This window comes from Rhinolophus hipposideros (genome assembly GCF_964194185.1).
Source record: "Rhinolophus hipposideros genome assembly, chromosome: 3".
Classification (NCBI taxonomy): Eukaryota; Metazoa; Chordata; class Mammalia; order Chiroptera; family Rhinolophidae; genus Rhinolophus; species Rhinolophus hipposideros.
Window position 1 is genome coordinate 103427001 of NC_138049.1, and position 17605 is coordinate 103444605.

Below are 17605 nucleotides of genomic sequence, written 5' to 3' on the forward strand. Positions count from 1 at the left end.
TAACAATGTGTTCATGTCTGCCTCATAAATATTATTGTGAGGGTGGAGAGGGAATGGGAGCAAGCAGCCCGACACACAGTAGGAGGTCAATAAATGTAGTTGTTGTTGTTGTTGTTATTATTATTATTATTATTATTATTATACATTCAGTGGCAACTGAGGACTGAGGAATCTTGGAGGCAGGAACTTGAGAGCTACTTAGAGTTGGCCAGGCTTTGTGAAATTGTCAGGGCATTCCCAGAGGGAACAGCTTGAGCAAAGTCATAAAGGACAAAAAGCATAAAAGCAGTACGTAAACCTATATGGCTGACGAGGAGGGTTTGAGATATCCCTGTAGTTAGAATGGCAGATTGGGGCCAGATCAGGGAGAACCTTGGATGCCAGCCCAGCACATTTAAACCTGAACCTTAGGCAGTAGGGAGCCAGTGAATGTTTCTGAGCAAAGGTATCAACTAAAGAAGTAGCATTTGGAAAGATTAACTATGACAAATCTGGGTCAAGTGGACCAAGGAAATGAAGAAAGACAAAAAGACTGACCCTTTCATCCAATCCCCATCTCTACCTTGCAACGCATGAAATAAGCAAAGGTTAGGGGCAAAAGCTCTGACAGCAGACAGGTCTGGATTCAAGCCCTGGCTCAGGAACTTTATGATCTGGCTGACACTGAGCAAGTCAGTTCACCTCACTGGGCCTCGGTTTCTCTACCTATAAAATGGGGATAATCTGTACCTTACCTATCCCACTGGACTCTTGTGAGAATCAAATGAAATAAAGAATGTACTCATTAATTTACTCAGTCAAAACAGGAACCCCAGTCATGAGTCAAGCTGTGTTGTAAACGCTGGGGAGATAGAGGTCAAGTGGAAGTGCTCTGAAAAGGGGTACGTAATTGCCAATTATGGAGTGCTCACTGTATGCAGTTTTCTGTCTGTCATCTCATGTAATCTGCACAGTATGCCTTCCAGTTGGTCCTGTTATCAAAACCATTTTATAAATGGATACATGGAGGCCCAGAGAGGCTAAGTCATCCAGGGATGTTCGGCTCTTAAGTAGCAGAGTGCAGGGCTTGGGCTCAGGAGTGAGATGACAGACCTTTGAACATATCTGGCTATTTCCAACCTCCAGGTTTTTATCTCGCTGTCCCCTTTCCAGAGAGCCTTTTATTGTTGTTGCCTGTGGAATTCCTACTCATCTTTCAAGTTTTAGATCAGGCTTCAGGAAGCCTCTAGGCAGTCCCAAACCTCCCCCATGATATTAATCACACCAACACTATATCCCTGGTCTCTAGTTTAAAAAGCCATGTCTCCTATCAGTAAAAAGTATTTCAGTTTACACCTACAATATAAGCACATTTCTTTATAAAATATATACACATTCTTCTGTCAATCCATATATATTAAATATTAGTAAATTCTAGTTCTTTTGAATGAAAAATAAGTGGTTTTTAATGAAAAATATTAGATCAGATCTAATATTTTCTTCCCACATCCCTCCCTTTGACCACTGACAGTTACAAGTGGGTACCTCTAATTCCAAGTGTGGTGGTGGGGGACAGGGGGCCTGGTACAGTGATGCTATCCTTCAGGCTGCTGGGGGCCTGAGAACTTGGGGGTTCAGCCTCTTTCCTCCTAGACTGGGCCAAGTGGGGGCGGAGGTCGCAGGCCTGAGCACCCTCACAGCGCGGCCAGGCCCCCACGTTCTTGAGCCAGCCGGTGGGGGCGGGGGGAGTTGAGCCCGGATTAGCTGGGGCAAGAAGCAAGCCTCCTAGAGCTGCAGGTTGGCCACAGAAGGGTTGTGACCGGCGAATGCACCATGCCGCTGCAGGACGACATCCTCCGGGAAGTGTGGGCCTCGGACAGGTCGGGGAAGGCCCCCCTCTGACTCCCTGAACCCTGGGGGACCCAGATGGAGGGGTTGGGAGGGGCAGGAAAAGGGGAGGGAGACGGATTGATTCCTTTGCTACCCTCAGCGGGCTTGAGGAGGAAGGCAGGAGCCCAGAGGTCCAGCGGCGCCCAAAGCAGGTATGTCACTCTTGCTCGGAAAGGAGGCAGAAAGACCCCCCCCCCCACTGTAAACCCACGCAGGGAAGGAGATTTGGGAGGGGCGGCCCTCCTCAGCAACGTCTGGGGGACGCTTCCCTAGCGTTTTTTTGTTTGTTTGTTTGTTTTTTGGGGTAAACGGGTGTTTGGGGGCAGGGGGTGTCCAGGGGAGGAATTTGGGTTTGAGGACGTTGGAGGTGGCCACGACGCACGGGAGGGAATCACCTTCCTCATGCCAAGAAGGAGGCTGCAGTTCCCCTCCGGATAATCCGCGGTTATTTCTGGCGGCTCAAGGGATTAGAGGGTGACAGGTAGCCGTCCGAGGTCCCCTTTCCTTCTTCTTCCTCTTGACCCCCCAACTCTGCAGCAATCCGCCAGGGGACAGAAGTTGAAGAAGAAAAGGACGGAAGGCCCTGAGTCCCCCTGCCCTGCGGGAGCCAAGCCCCGGAGACCTGGAGGCGGGCGGGGGGCCGAGCCCGCGGGCGCCCCCCAGGGTGAAGGACCAGGGAGGGCGCTGAGGGCGGGCGAGGGCGCTGCTGATCTCCGGGGCCCTCCTTGGGGAGCGGGCCGAGCGGGACGCAGGGGGAGCGCGGCAGGGGCAGAGGTGCGGTGCGGGGTGTGGGGGGGTGAATGAGAGCCGGGTAGGGGTGTCGAAGGTGGAAACAGCCCAGGGAGACCCCAGAGTGCGGAGTCGGAGGGGGGCGCGCCGTCGGAGGAGGCCCGGGCGCTGCCTGACCCGCGCGTCTCGGCTCAGTCCCGCGGAGGGCGAGGCGGGAGGACCCCGCCCCGGAGCCGGCCCGAGCCGGGGCGCCGCGGCCCGTCTACACCGAGTTCCTCAGGGACCCGGAAGCCAAGAAGCGCTGCCCCCGGGAAACTTTTCTGGTAGCCAGGGCCGCAGGAGCGGAGGACGGTGAGCGGGCCCGAGGGAAGGGCGGGTGCCGGCTGGGTTGGAGAGCAGGAAAGGGGCTGGACCGGAACAGCAGACACGGTGGCAGAAAACTGGAAAAAAACAGCCTCCACGTCTCTGGCTTTGTCTTTGAGCCAAAAAGACCTTTAGTCTCTTGTTCTTTCCCCCATTTTCTGGGTGGAGAAACTGAGGCACAGAGAGGTTGAGAGTTTTGCCTTATACTGCAGCTAGGGGGCAGAGATAGCCCAGATGGGACTGGGTCAAGGTCAGAAACAGACAAACAAGGACAGTGAGAAACAGAACAGGTGCAATGAGAGCAGCAGAGAAGGGAAAACTGGGAGACACGCAGGAGAATGTGTGAGGAGGTGAGGTTCCCGGAGAGAGGAAGGGCCTGATGGGAAGAACATTTTCCCAGAACACGATTGCCAACCCCCCAGCATTCTCCCAACTCCAGCCTACTCGCCGTGTAGACCTACGGAAGACTTTGGGGTCACCCCCATTCTCTGAGGGAGGTTGCTGGAACTCCTTTCCACCTCCTGTTCCTGTTTCAGAAAGGAAGCCTCCTAGCCCTGGCACTCACGCACCTCTTCCCAGCAATGTGGAGGGGCTGGGCTCCCCCAGAGGATGGGACCCACCTCAGCCCCGCTAAGGAGTTTCTACTTACAGAGGAGGAGGAAGACGAAGAGGATGAGGAAGAGAAAGAGGAGGTGGAGGAAAAGGAAGAGAAAATCCCTTTGCCTCCCCAAAAGCCCCCTAACCAGAAGGCCTCTGCAGACATCAAGGAGAGGAGAGCCAAGGCCCAGGGTCCGAAGGGTGGGTGTTAAGCTTACAGAGAGCACACTGACAGGTGAAAGCAGTGCTGCCCTTGAGGGACTCGGGGTCTCACTGATACACAGGAGTGGTTTCTTCCCATGATGGTCCTTAAGGACATAGATTAATATGTGTTCCCCCCATCACATCATCCCCCTGCCCCTGCCCAGGGTGCTCTGTGAGCCAGGGAGGGCAGAGAATTTGGGTTTTCTTTGTGATTTCTGTTTAGTGGTTGTTCTTGTTGTTTTTTAACTCGATTATGAATTATTGTTATACTTTTTATAAAAGTATCAAAGTGATTACAATAAAAACCAATCAATGAATGAACATATGCCATAGTGGCTCTCTGGCCTGGGCACTTCGCCCTACAGTTGCCACAGTCAGGTGTAAATGTGGACAGGCACCTAGGACCTGGGGCATCTGCAGGAGCAAGACTGAATGTCTGTAGCACTGGCCAGGGGAGGTTTTCTGCGGGAGATGGGTGGCAGCTGGGATTCACAGGCTCAGTTCATTCATTCATTCATTCATTCATTCATTCATTCAGGAACTGCTTATTACATTGCCACTGTTTGTCTAGCCCTTTCTGTACTCAAGGTTAGAAAAGAGCCGAGAAGAAGGCAGACTCTGGGCCCTGGTCAGGCCTTCCGCCTCCCTGGGGCCTGAAGGAATGATGAGTGGGTTGGAAGGTGGCCTTCAGCCCCAACAGGCTTTTCTTTGTCTAACCCCCACGCCTCCATTTCCAGGGAACCTGGGAAGCCCTGTCCCCCCACTGAAACCTCTGCGCATTAAGAAGAAGGAAGTGCCAGCTGGGGAAGGGACCAAGATGAGAAAGACAAAGAAGAAAGGTGAGACTGGTCCCCGGAGAAACAGGGTATTCTGAGTGTGGTGGAGTTGTAACCTCTTCGCATCACACACACAGGGTCTGGGGAGGCTGACGAGGACCCCTCAGTGAGCCCGGCCAGAGGGCAGAAGAAGATCCCAGCAGCGATGTTTCTGGTTGGGAAAGATGGCCCAGCTGATAAAGCTCCAAAGAAGAAAGGTGGGTGGCATTGGCCTCTCATGCCATGACATTGAGAGGCAGTCCTGGGAGTGCAGAGCTGAGGCACAGTGTAGGACCCTAAGGAGTGGGGATACTAGAGTCAGAAGACTCGGGGCATCTTGACTGCCATTTTAATAGCTGTGTGGCCTCAGGCAGGTATCTTAGCCTTTCTGAGGCTCTGATAATGGTGATACGGGGTTACTCTCTTGTGGTTGTGGGAAGGGTTCACATGAGACACGGGTGTTAGAAGCACTTTACAAACTATGAAGTACTCCACGAGGGTAAGGGGTTAACGGGCTTGTTTCTGCTCCATTCCCAGGCACTCCCAAAGGCTCAGAAGAGGAGAGGAAGGAGGAAGAGGAGGAGGAGGAAGAAGTGGCTGCTGTGGGGACCAAGAACAGCAATCAGAAGGGCAAAGCAAAAGGAAAAGGCAAAAAGGTTGGGTCTCAGAGGGGAGGGGGTGGAGGTCCCTTTGGGGGGCAGTGGCGGCAGTCTGGGCTGGGGGGACTAGAGTGTGGGACCTTATGGGCTGGGGCCATGGAGTCACGTGGGGTTAGAATCTTCGCTCCCCCTGTAGTGACAGGATATGAGGGCAAAGGCCACCAGACTTGTGAGAATAGAAGAGACAGTTATGGGTCACCAGATTGGGCTGGCCACCCAGGGGCCTTCTGTCATCTGGTCTTGAAGCCCTCCCCCCTGCAGCCTAACCATCAGACACAGCCAGAGATGCCCTCACATGAAGAAACACACATTTTCTGTTCCAGGGAGGTGGAGCACACAGGCTGACAGGCACATGATGTACACACACTTGGGCACACCAACTGACGGATAGCCAGCTCTACGAGTTCTTAAAATATTTCCATCCTGCTGCTCTGAGCTCCCCAAGTATTTTCTGCTAACCCCCACACACACACCCAGCAACTAAAGGGTTAACACTGGCTATCAGAGGCCTCCAGGACCCTCCTCCAGGCCTATCAGTGTCCATTCTGTCTGGACAGTCTCCAGGGGCAAAGCAAGTTGTTAAATATTTTGAATATTGCTCTTACAAACTTAGGCACCAACACACACCAACTCAAGCAGGAAAGAGAGATTTAATTGGAGAGAGAAAGTGATGCAAGTCTTTGAGAAACTGGTTTCCACAAGTGGAGAGCTCACCATGAGGGCAGGGCCTGGTCTTAGCAATGTGGGTTTGTTAGCTTGTTCAGGAGTGGTCAGGTCTTAGGACGCTGATTCCCATTAGCCAAGGTCGCCAGATACTGATGTATAAATTGAAAGGCCAGTTTATTACCTCCCAGGAGGACTGTAACTGCAGTACAGTCTTCAATACAGTAGACCCTTGAAATTCCCAGCTGTAGAAAAGTTTGAATAAGCACTGGCTTGCTCCAGATCACATTCCAAACATAGTCTTGTGTTGCACAAGTTTTTCTGGAGCAGCCTAGAGTGGAGGAGATGCTCACTTGCCCGCAGGCTAAGGGCTCACTCCCTGACCCCAGCCTCACCTCATACACAGTACCAACCTGCCCTCAGCAAAAATGGCCAACCACACAGCACATCAGGGCATCCTAGGGGCTCACTGGTAGCCTTTAATCCTCCAGTGCACACACCCGGCTGGGGGTCTCTTTTCTCCTCTGTTGGGACAATTGGGATTAGAATCTTGGCTCCCCCTCTTGTGAGGGATAGAATATGAGGGCAAAGAACACCCAGTTTGTGACAGCAGAAGGGACAGTGTGGGTCAACAGGCCAGGACACCCTAGGACCTGATGCAACCAAATTATTAGTTTTTCCATGAGCAAAATTAACTTATTTATTCACTCATTATATTACCTATGTGTTATCATATAACAAACCACCCCAAAATTTAGTGTCTTAAAACAATAAACATTTTGGTGAACACACAATGTGACATATAATGATGTATTACCGAATTGTACACTTGAAACCTATGTAATTTTACTAACAATTGTCACCCCAATACATTTTAATAATATAATACAAAAAGGATATAACTTCAGGAACAGCCAGATGCCATTCTTCCAGAATCTCCATGTGTTCACCAACAGAGAAGCTCTCCAAAATAATAATAATAATAATAATAATAATAATAATAAACATTTGTTTTCTTAGTTTATGAGTCAGAAATCTAGGAGTGGCTTAGCAGGGTAGTTCTGGCTCAGGGTCTCACGTGATGTTGCAGTCAAGATGTCATCTGGGTCTGTAGTTATTCTGAAAACTTGACTAGACAGGGAAGATCCACTTCTCAAATGGTTCACTGTTATTGTTGCTGGCTGGAGGCCTCTCCACAGGGCTGCTTGAGTGTTCGTATGACATGGCAGCCAACTTCCCTCTCGAGACCAAGAAGAAGCCACAGTACCTTTTATGACTTTGCCTTAGAAGTAACCACCTCCATCACTTCTGCCATATTCTATTGGTCACAAAGACCAACCCTTATTCAATGTGGGAGGGGACCACAAATAGGTGTCCATACCAGGAGGCAGGGACCATAGGGGGCCATCTTGGTGGTTGGCTACTGCATTGCGTATATACTATACATGTATGCTCATGATAATAGTGGTAGCTAACACTTCCACTACACTATGTGCTCAGAACACAGCAATCAATACCTTCAGTCACTCCTCAGTTCACCCCTGTGTTCACCCCTCAGTTCACCCCTCAGTTCACTTCCTTCACCCACATGAAGGAAGGTCTTTCTACAGGCTCTGGATCTAACAGAAGACTGGGCAGCATTAAATCCCAGTTCCACCTCTTACTAACTGTGTGAACTTGGGCAAGTTCCTTAACCTCTCTGAGCCTCAGCTTCTTCATGTGAAAAATGAGACAGTTACCTCAGTGGATATTGACAAGAGGATTAAATGAGTTAGTAATCGGAAAGTACTTAGAACTCTACCTAGCACATTAGTAGACTTTATATGAGTGTTTGTTAAATGTACATGTAAATTTAGTAAGGTCTGTTCTAGGGATCCAGCCCTCAGCCTACCTACTTCTCAGATGGAAAAACTGAGTCGGCACAAATGTGACAGACAGTGGTAGAACCAGGATTTGAACCCAGGTGCCTGGCTCCAGAGCCTGAGCTCTTAACTACAAGCTAAATGAAATAATAATTAAGGGCAAGGCTCCCCAGGGCTTCCTAATAGCCTGCTGAGCTGTTGGGGAAGTGTGAGGGACCCACCACGCCCCAGCTGGCCTCTCTGTTTTCTCCCCACCCAGAAAGCGGTGAGTTGTCCTGCCTGCCCTGCCTATGTCCCAGCACTGGGGACCTGCTAAGTGCAGGGGAGCTAGTGCTCTGGGGCTGATGCACTCTCTGCCCCACCCAGAAGGAGGAACGGGCCCTGTCCCCACCCGTGGAAGTGGACGAACCTCGGGAGTTCGTGCTTCGGCCTGCCCCCCAGGGCCGGACAGTGCGCTGCCGGTTAACCCGGGACAAGAAGGGTATGGATCGGGGCCTGTATCCTTCCTACTTCCTGCACTTGGACACGGAGAAAAAGGTGGGTGGGGAGAGATGGAGGGAGAGGGAGGAGGAAGGAGGGTGGACGCTCCAGGACCCAGGCTGAGGGAAGGTCTAGGGCCTAGAGGTGGGGAGGAGCTGCAAGGCAAACCGGCTTCCCCTTCCCCTCACCCACCTGTTGGTGCCATCCCGATTCTCTTCGAATCCTCTCACCTGTCTCCACCTCTCCCCAGGTGTTCCTCTTGGCTGGCAGGAAACGGAAACGGAGCAAGACAGCCAATTACCTCATCTCCAGTGACCCTACCAATCTGTCCAGAGGAGGGGAGAATTTCATCGGGAAGCTGAGGTAGGGCTGGGAGGCTCGGGGCAGCAAGAGGGCTACGGCGTTCTTCTCTGTCCCCCTGTGCCTGCTGTGTGCCCACCACACTGGACACTGGCCCAGGGCTTCTCACACTTTGTACAGATCACTTGGGGATCTTATTAAAATGGTTCAGTGGCTCTAGGGTGGGGAGTGGGGGTAGATTCTACACTTCTAACAACCACCCCGGGGATGCGACACTGCTCATCCAGGGACCTCACTTGCAGTAGAGCCTAAACTCCACGAGGGCCACGCCTGTCTTGTTCATGGTTGAATTCCTAACACCTGGTATACATAGTGGCTACTCAATAAATATTTACTAAGTGAATGAATGAACAAATATTTTGCACCTACCCTGTGTTATGTTTCCCCATATATCTCATATAATCCTCACCACAAATCTGAGAGGTGGGGAGTAGACCCCAGAATCAAGCCTTATTTTATTTATTTATTATATTTATTTATTTAACAAACACATACAAATAAGGTCTCTCTAGGTATTAGGCATAGTTCTAAGTAACTTCCAATATTAACACATTTAATCCTGTTATCAACTAAATTAGGTAAACACTGCTCTTATGCCCATTTTGCAGATGGGGGTGTTAAGGCTCAGACCGGTTAGGTAACTTCTCTAAGGTCACACAGCTAGTAAGAGATGGAGCTGAGATTTGATCGCTGCTCCGTCTGCTAGATCCATCTTTTTAAAAGGCCTCATGGGGGAAAGCCTGGGGCAGGGGACGTGAATTCTCTATCCTAAGACACCCTTGATCAAAGAGCTCTCAAAACTGCTTGGCTGGGAGGAAGGGTCTCGGAGTAGGGACATGGAATCCCCTCAGCCCCATCCCCAGCTCTACCCTCCTTGCAGGTCCAACCTCCTAGGAAACCGCTTTACTGTCTTTGACAATGGGCAGAACCCGCACCGTGGAGGAGGCAGCGCTGATGCGGGGAGCCTCAGGCAGGAGCTGGCAGCTGTCATCTATGTGAGACTCCACCTGTTCCCCGTGGCAGGCCCCGCCCCTTTCAGAGGCTGGTCTAATGCGCATCTGTCTCCCAGGAAACCAACGTGCTGGGCTTCCGAGGTCCCCGGCGCTTGACAATCATCATTCCTGGCATGAATGCGGACAACGACAGGGTCCCCATCCGGCCCCGAAATGTGAGCCCTGCACCTCCCTGACCCCTCCCCCTGAGGGTCCTGCTCCCTACGTGACCCACTGCGGGGGAGCTGGGGGAGGGAGGCTCAGCTTACCCTACCCCAACCTCCAACGCACACTCCACCCTCCAGTGCAAATTAATTCTGGCAACTTTGTGATGAATTAGGAGTTTTTATAATTGAATTCACTGAAACAAGCACAATGGGTTCTCTTTTTTTGTTTAATTTTACATCAAATTATCCCTTGATATATCCATTCAACACACATATATTGAATGCCAAGTGTTATTCTAGGCACCTAGAAGACATCAGCGGGTAAAACAAAGATCTGCCCTCATGAATTGGCATTCTAGGGGAGCAATACAGTAGAGAGTACTTGTGAGAAATAAGTAAATTATGTAGTATGTCAGAAGATGATAAGTGCTATGAAACAAAAGAAAAAGTTGAATGGGGAAGAAAGGGGTGTGTGTGTGTGTAAATTTCAATATTAAATACAGTATTCAGAGTGAGCCTCATTGAGAAGGTGAAACTTGAGCAGTCTTGAAAGAGGTGAGGGAGCAAGCCTGCAGATATCTTGGGAAAGATCATCCAGGCAGAGGGAAGAGCCGGTGCAAAGGCCCTGAGGCAGGAGGGTGCTTCATGGGTTTGCGGAACAGCAGGTAGCCAGTGTGGCTGCAGGGAGATGAGATGAGAAGGGTGAGAGTGAGGGGCAGATAGGACCTGTGTAACTGGTTTTTACTCTGAGAGGAACAGGAAGCCAGAGAAGGGTTTTTAGCAAATGAGTGACATGATTTGACTTATATTTAAAAAGCAAAGGTTGTTTTTGCTATTGCTGTACATATGTGTGTAGGTGTAGGGTAAGATGGAGAGGTGTCCCACAGAGTCAGTCTTCCTTCAGAGTCAGTCTTGCATTCTGCTCCTTAGCACTGTGGGTTGGTTGAGTCCAGCATTTCGGAGACGGGATGACTGGCATGCCCCATACTCACAGTGATGTCACTTTACTCTTTTACAACGAAAAATAACACCCTCTCAGCTGATCACACATCCTTGCCTGCTGGAAAGTCACACCATAATCAGAGGCCCAGCCTACCCGTGGGGCATCAGCCACGGGAGACCTGTGGATCCCACACTGACGCCTTCCATACGTGGAATAAACACACATATCCTCCAGTAGCAGGGCCTCCTGTGTGTTTGGGCTCAGTAAGAACTACCGGTGCAGCTTTGGGTCTCTCTTCATCATCTCAGTTCATTCATTTTACAATCCTTTGTTAAACCAGGCCCTGGAGAGCCAAAATGAACACAACAGGTACCAACAAAACAATATCTGATATTTATTGAGCATTTACTCTGTGCCAGGAACTGATCTAAATAACACTCCATACTATGAACTTATTTAATCCTCACAACACCCTGTTATGAGGGAAACCGAGGCACAGAGATGTTACTAAAATACGGTGCCTGCCCTTAGAGTATTCAATTCTATTACAATGCGCTGATAGAAATGGTAAGAGCAAGGTGTTCCGGAAGCTCGAAGCTCGGAGCTAAGATATGTAAATCAGACCTGGGGTCAGGAAGGCTTCTTGGAGGACATGACCTTGAGTGGAGTCACTCTGAGCCATGAATGTGAACAGGTGGGGAGGAAACTCAGGAAAGAAATATCTCAAGAGCATCCTCATACAGACACCACTTCTTCCTTCCAGAAACTCTCTTTCAGGACGTTTTCTTTTAACCACTGTTTGCCTATTCATCTCTCCAAGTTCAACTGTGAGCTCCTTGTAGGTCCTAGAATGTCTGGTTCATCCTCGTAATCAGATGCCAACATGTAACCATTCCAAAGACCCCGTGGGTACCAATGGCACAGAGCACTCACTGTGTGCTGGAAGCTACCTTCCATTTTCCAGCCCCCCACTTTGGCACCCACAGTGAGCCCCATTCTCACAGTGCACACCCCACCCCATCCACAAGGACACCACAGAGACCAAGCAGGCGCCCAAGCACACCCTCAACGGATGCTGACATTCAGGCTGCTCAAGGGCACACATAGGTCCCACGGCCCCTTCCCCTGTCTGTCTGAGATATCTCAGCCACCCCTAACTGTCCTCTCCCTGGTATTCCCCCCGGCACCCCAGGCCAGAGATGGGCTGCTGGTGCGCTGGCAGAACAAGACGCTGGAGAGCCTCATTGAGCTGCACAACAAGCCCCCTGTATGGAACGAAGACAGTGGCTCCTATACCCTCAACTTCCAAGGCCGAGTCACCCAAGCCTCGGTCAAGAACTTCCAGATAGTCCACGCCGATGACCGTGAGTATCTAAGGGCCCAGACCAGGCTGTGCCCACCACCTCCAGGACCCCGACCTCAGGCCTTTCCCCACCATCTTTCTTCCGCTCTAACACGCATTCACACTGGCCTGGAGCTGTCCTTTATCCCTGAAGCCAGAATATCTTATAAAGTTACTCCTTCCTCTGGGGACGTCGACACTGTTCTCAGGAGCCGCAGATATTCCAAGCAGGTGTCTTGGGGCTCATTATTCCAGTCCCTCATTCTAGCATCGACCAGAGCCCTGGGGTAGAGACTGGGATATTCTGGGTAAGTGTGTGTTAAAAGGAGAGTTAAGCTGCTGGAGTTTGAAAACCACTGACAGCCTGGCCCCTCTGTGGTCAAAGAGGGTGCTGAGCCTTAAGGCAGTCCCTTACCCAAAGTCTCTCAGCTCCTCCTGGCACTTACACTAGCCCTCAAAATGTACTTCACAAAAACTTACACAGTACTTTCTATGTGCCAGGCACTGTTCTCAGACTTTACAGATATCGAATCATTAAATCATTTCAACAACCCTGTGAAGAAGATACTGTTGTTGTTCCTATTTGGCACAGAGAGGTCAAGTAACTTGCCCAAGGTCATACAGCAAGTAAGAGGTAGAGCCGGAATTAGAACCCAGGTGGTCTGGCTCCAGCGCCTCAGCTCCTGACACCTTCAAGATGGCTACCTTTCAAGAGTAGGGAATATTAATCAAGCATTTCTGAGTGCTTACTCTATTGCTTTCTCTCAAGTGAGGTCAAAGGCCTGCCCTTGGGGAGTTAGGGAAACAACCTGTACCCAGAACATAATTAACTAAAAATGTCCCTGTTACAAGCCTAGGGGAAAAGTCTGCACTAGGATAAGGAAGCCTGGGCATGGAAAGGTATCTCCCAAGGGACTCCAGGTTCCCAAGGTCAGCTACACTGAGCAAGTTCCTGATCTCCCACTCCATCCTAGGGATGTACCCCTCAGGGTCACCTGTCCCCAGACCTTGGATAACTGCTCTCTAGATCACATCTGGTAGAGCCTGGTCTGCTGAGGTTGGGGGTATTTTTAGCAACTTCCTGTCCCTATGGATGTTGGGGGAGGTGTTGGGATAGGGGCTGAATGGGCACTGGATGAGGAAGGGAAGCGGTGGGGGGGGGGGGCTCGTCAGGGATTGGGCCTGATGGTCTAGGATAGGACTTGGAGTGGGTTGGGGAGGGGGATGGAAAGATGAAGGAATGGGGTCAGAAGACAACAGAGACTTTGGAAAGGGAGGAATCTAAGCTTGGGGAAGTTTGACAGGTTCCTATATTTAAGTAGCAGTTGCATGCATAGCCCTGGGCAGCAGAAGATAAGGCAGGGTCCCTGTCCTCAGGGGCTTCCAGTCAGATGGATGGTAAAGCTGCAGGTGGGGCAAATGGGGCGAGATAAGAAGGGTATGGATGGGTGGAGGGTGAATAACTGAGAAGGTGGCTAGGTATTAGGGCCACAATGCAAGGGAGCGGGACTTCCCCCAAAGTTGAGGGCGTTGATTGCCAAGATGGGCACCCAGGAGATCTCCAGCCGCCCCACCCTTGTCTTTGTCCACAGCCGACTATATCGTGCTGCAGTTCGGCCGCGTGGCCGAGGACGCCTTCACTCTAGACTACCGGTACCCGCTGTGTGCCCTGCAGGCTTTTGCCATCGCCCTCTCCAGTTTCGATGGGAAGCTGGCCTGCGAGTGACCCCGGCAGCCCCCAGCACTCCCAGAGCCCGCCAGGCTTGAGGAAAGGATTTAGTGGAGGCTTGCAGGGTCCCTTCACCAAAGCCCCCACGGCAGACGCCTCCCTTGTCGGAGTGATCCCTCACTGTCTCCAGGTGACCTCCATCCACTCCCCAGCCTGGCACAGGCCGAGACAGGGGAGGAGCTCAGACTGAGGGTCCGACGGAGATGAAGAACATCTGGAGTTGGAGCCGCACATCTGGTCGCGGAGCTAGCCGCTTACACACACACACACACACACACACACACACACACACACACACACACACACGCCCCTGTCACTTCCTGTCCAGGAGCAGTAGTCAGTGTTGTTTTAACCCCCTCCGGGACCGTGCTAGGGCTCGGAGGAGCTGGGGCTGGCTCCGAGGAGGGGCTAGGTGACGGGGGACGAGGGCCGGGTACCCACATCCCCAATAAAGCCGTGTCCCAAGCCAAGCGGAGCAATGGTATTTCAGCGCGTGCGGAGGACGATGAGGCGGGAGGGGTCCGGAGGGCGGGCTGGAGGCCTCCCTTTCCCTCTCCCGCCCAGGCCCGGGGCGCTCCCGCGTCCCTTCCCCCGCACCCATCGCCGGTCCTACCGAAACTCGGCGGGCTTGCCTTGTCAAGACGCCCCCCCGGGGAGCCGGGCCGATAGGGAGGGCCCCGGAGGTCCGGGAAGAGGGGAAAAGGGAGAAATTCGAGAAACAAGCCTCTCGGGGAGAACCAGACAAACCGGGTCCAGGCAGGGCGGGCGCAGCCGCCAGGGCGGGGCCGGGTCTGGGTCCCGGGAGGGGAGGGGGACGGGCTGTTGGGCGGGAGCAGCACTCCACCGCGGCTCGGGCCGGGGTTGTGGGGTAGGGAGTCCCGAGGCCCGCGCGCTCCGACTCCGCCGGGCTGCTTGTGACGCGTCACCCGGGCCCCGACCTCGACGGGAGACCTGTCTGGGAGGCGGGAGCTCCGCCCTCGGCCCCGCCCAGGCCGGAGCCCCAAATTCCGGCTGGGTACTGGGGAGGTGGGCTAAGGCCCGGTGTGCGGAGACAGATTGAGAGTGTCGGCCCCGCGGGCGAGGAGCGGGACGCCGGGGCGCAGGAAGGCCGGGAGCGGCCGCGGGTCGGGAAGCCACCGGGTGAGCAGCCTGCTCGCCGGGTGGAGGCGGCCCCGTGCGGCCCCGCCCCTCCCGGCCGGTGCCCGCCCCCCTGCGCGCCCCGCCCCGTCCTTTCCCGCAGCCCCCACCCCCCGCCGGGCTCCTCAACACAAACTTTCCGTCCCGCTCACTCCCTCCTCCGCGCCCGGCGCCTCCCGCTCCTGCCCTGCTCATTCCGCACATTCCGGCCAGCCCCCTCCCCACGACCCCCCTTCCCCGGCCCCCCTCTCAGCTCCCTCGGGCCCGGCAGAGCGGCCCGGCCGGAGCGCCCCCGCGAGCTCGGACCAGGTAAGCCGGGCGGACGCCGGGAGGAGGCCCGGCTAGGAGAGGTGGTTTGGTTGGTTGGTTATGGGTAGGGGGGGGCACTCGAGGGGGGCAGGGTCCCCGAGCTATTGTCCAGCCTGAGCCGTGGCCCCGGATTTGGGTGCCGGGAAGTTTAGAGGGAAGGGGGGTAAAGCTCTACGGGAAGCCCCGCCCACCCCTCCCACCCCCCCGCGACCGGGACTAGTTGTTCGGGGGAGGTAGGGGAGCCAGGAGATTGTCCCCGGTGCCATCGCCAGTCCCAGCGTCCGCGTTTGGGGTGTCAAAGCAGTGGTCTGGGGGCCGCAGGGTTTCAAGGGGCCTGCCACCGGGAAACTCGTACCCAGGGCTCCCGGTCCCGGGCCCCGCCGCCCTTTGGACTCCCGGCTCGCGCTCTCCCGGAGCCCGCCGGGCCCCAGCTCCACGCAGGCCTTGGGCCGGGCCTCCCGGCGCCCAGGCCGGCTCCTGCGCTCTGTGCCCGCGGCTGCGCTGGATTGTAGAGACCGTCTGGGAGCAAAGCTGCGCCCTCTGGGCGTGTGCCCCCTGAAAGGCAGAGGGCTTAAGTTCCCTCCAATTCTGCCTCCTGTGTCGGGGTGGAGGTTCGGAGTTCCAGCCATGAGCGCTGTGAGCCCAGCTTTAAAGGGGGCTGGATTTGGGGCCTTCTCTTCGCCACACATCCTCAGAGCCCTTGTTTAGACTTTAGAAGGTTTGAAGGCGGCCTGTCCCCACCACCACCACTACCATCATCACCACCACCATTGTCTGTCATGCCCTTTACCCAGCCTGGGGAGGGAAGGCGGGAGTGCCTGTCTGCATCTGGTTTCCAGCCTAGCCAGCCTCTGTCATTGAGACTCCACTCTGTCACCTTTCTGGGAGAGGGGCCCTGATTAGGGCTGATTCTTTCTGGACAAGGGGGAGTGAGGCCCTGGGGGGAGAGCTTCTCAGGGGGCACCTCCCTCTGTGTCTTCCGTCTCTCCAGGTAGAGGCAGAACCAGGTCAGGCCTGGACTTGTCCCGGAGATCAGGGGATGGGGGTGGGGGCTGGACACAGCCCTGAGGGGCTACTGTATGTGTCCCATCTCCTGTGGCCTGGTTTTGTGTACAAGTTCCACCCCAGTGTAGACACCTCCTTGACCGGAATGCTGGGGGCAGCCTGGGATGAGGAGGGAAATCCAAAGTCCCCAGAAGTTGGAGATTGGGGGGAATTATGTCCTCCTCCCTTCCAGACTTTTGTAGCTCCTTTTCTAAGGCTGCCACCCCAGGGCATGTTTCTATAGTCTTTCGGATCCCTGCTCACCCTGTGGACAGCAGATGGACAGATGTATCTTCTATTAAATAGGATATCTGGTGAGGGTGACTTCATGGGGCCTAGATGCCCCCTCCTCAGCGAGAGGCTGGGAGCCAATGGGACTCTCAACCTCTTGGGCTTTTCCCCAGTCCCCTAGGGAAGGAACAGTAATTAATGTTAATTGTTGCATTTGGGCTGGGGAATGACTGAGTAGGGTGGTCACTGATTGGCAGGACAGACCTGTGTGTATGTGTCCTCGGCCCTGCTCCCGCCTTCACCCTCAGGTTTGCAGACCCTGGTACATGCTGCCAGTTGAGGAAATATTAAAACCAAAAGGAAACATCAACAGAAGAGGTCAAAAAATTAGAGATCTGGTCCCAGCCATGCCTTTAACCAGCTGTGTAATCTTGGTGGGCCTCTATGGGCCTCAGTTTCCCTGCTGGGAATAAGTGACTTCTCAGGTCCCTTTTCTCGGAGCTCCTCCCAGAGTCTCTGTCTGCTAGTCAGTTAACCTTCCCATTATGGAACCTGAACCTGGTGGGGTCTGGAGAGGTGAGTGGGTGATCCGGGAGTCTAAGGCAGAAGGTGAGGGCAAACCAGGAGGGGACCGAGGAGTAGCCAAACCAGGTAAGCGTGGCTGAAAAGGTTGCAGGCAGCATGTGTTGAGGGACAGGGAGGCCAGGTGCAGTTGGAGGAACTTGCCCTCTGAAGTGGTTGTAGGGTCTGACAAGGCTGGATGGGATGAATGGTGTTCAGAGGCCACTTGGATGGCGGTCCCCTCTACCTTCTTCCCAGACCCCGCTAGGGGTTCAGCGTCAAGTTGGAAGGATACAGAGGCTATCAGTCTTGCCCACCTCTTCGCTCAGGAAGGAAAGAGCAGCAGAGAGTTCTGCTCACAGTGAAAAGAGTGGGGAAGGGAGCGGGTGGTGCCGGACCTCAGGGGGCCAGGGAGCCATGATGGTTCTAAATGCTGCTGATTTGTGTGGAGGTGGCTCAGAGGTCACAGTCTTTTCTTCCTACACGGGAGCTGCAGAAGCTGTGGGGCTCCAGGGGTGGCCTTGAGGACCCAGGTCTCCATGGATCTCT

At 53.7% G+C, this 17605-nt stretch overlaps 1 protein-coding gene across 1 annotated transcript; it reads left to right on the forward strand.

Moving 5' to 3' along the window:
• Window positions 1-1812: 1812 nt before the first annotated feature.
• On the forward strand, window positions 1813-14242 carry TULP1 (TUB like protein 1; the record flags this gene model as incomplete). The annotated part of the gene is made up of 14 exons (XM_081042518.1): window positions 1813-1859; window positions 1970-2021; window positions 2407-2533; window positions 2794-2949; window positions 3613-3759; window positions 4500-4601; window positions 4676-4795; window positions 5115-5233; window positions 8128-8298; window positions 8492-8604; window positions 9482-9596; window positions 9671-9769; window positions 11896-12067; window positions 13638-14242. The coding sequence occupies 14 exons, from the start codon at window positions 1813-1815 to the stop codon at window positions 13769-13771; spliced, it is 1674 nt and encodes a 557-aa protein (XP_080898644.1). The 3' UTR covers window positions 13772-14242.
• Between the last annotated feature and the right edge of the window lie 3363 nt (window positions 14243-17605).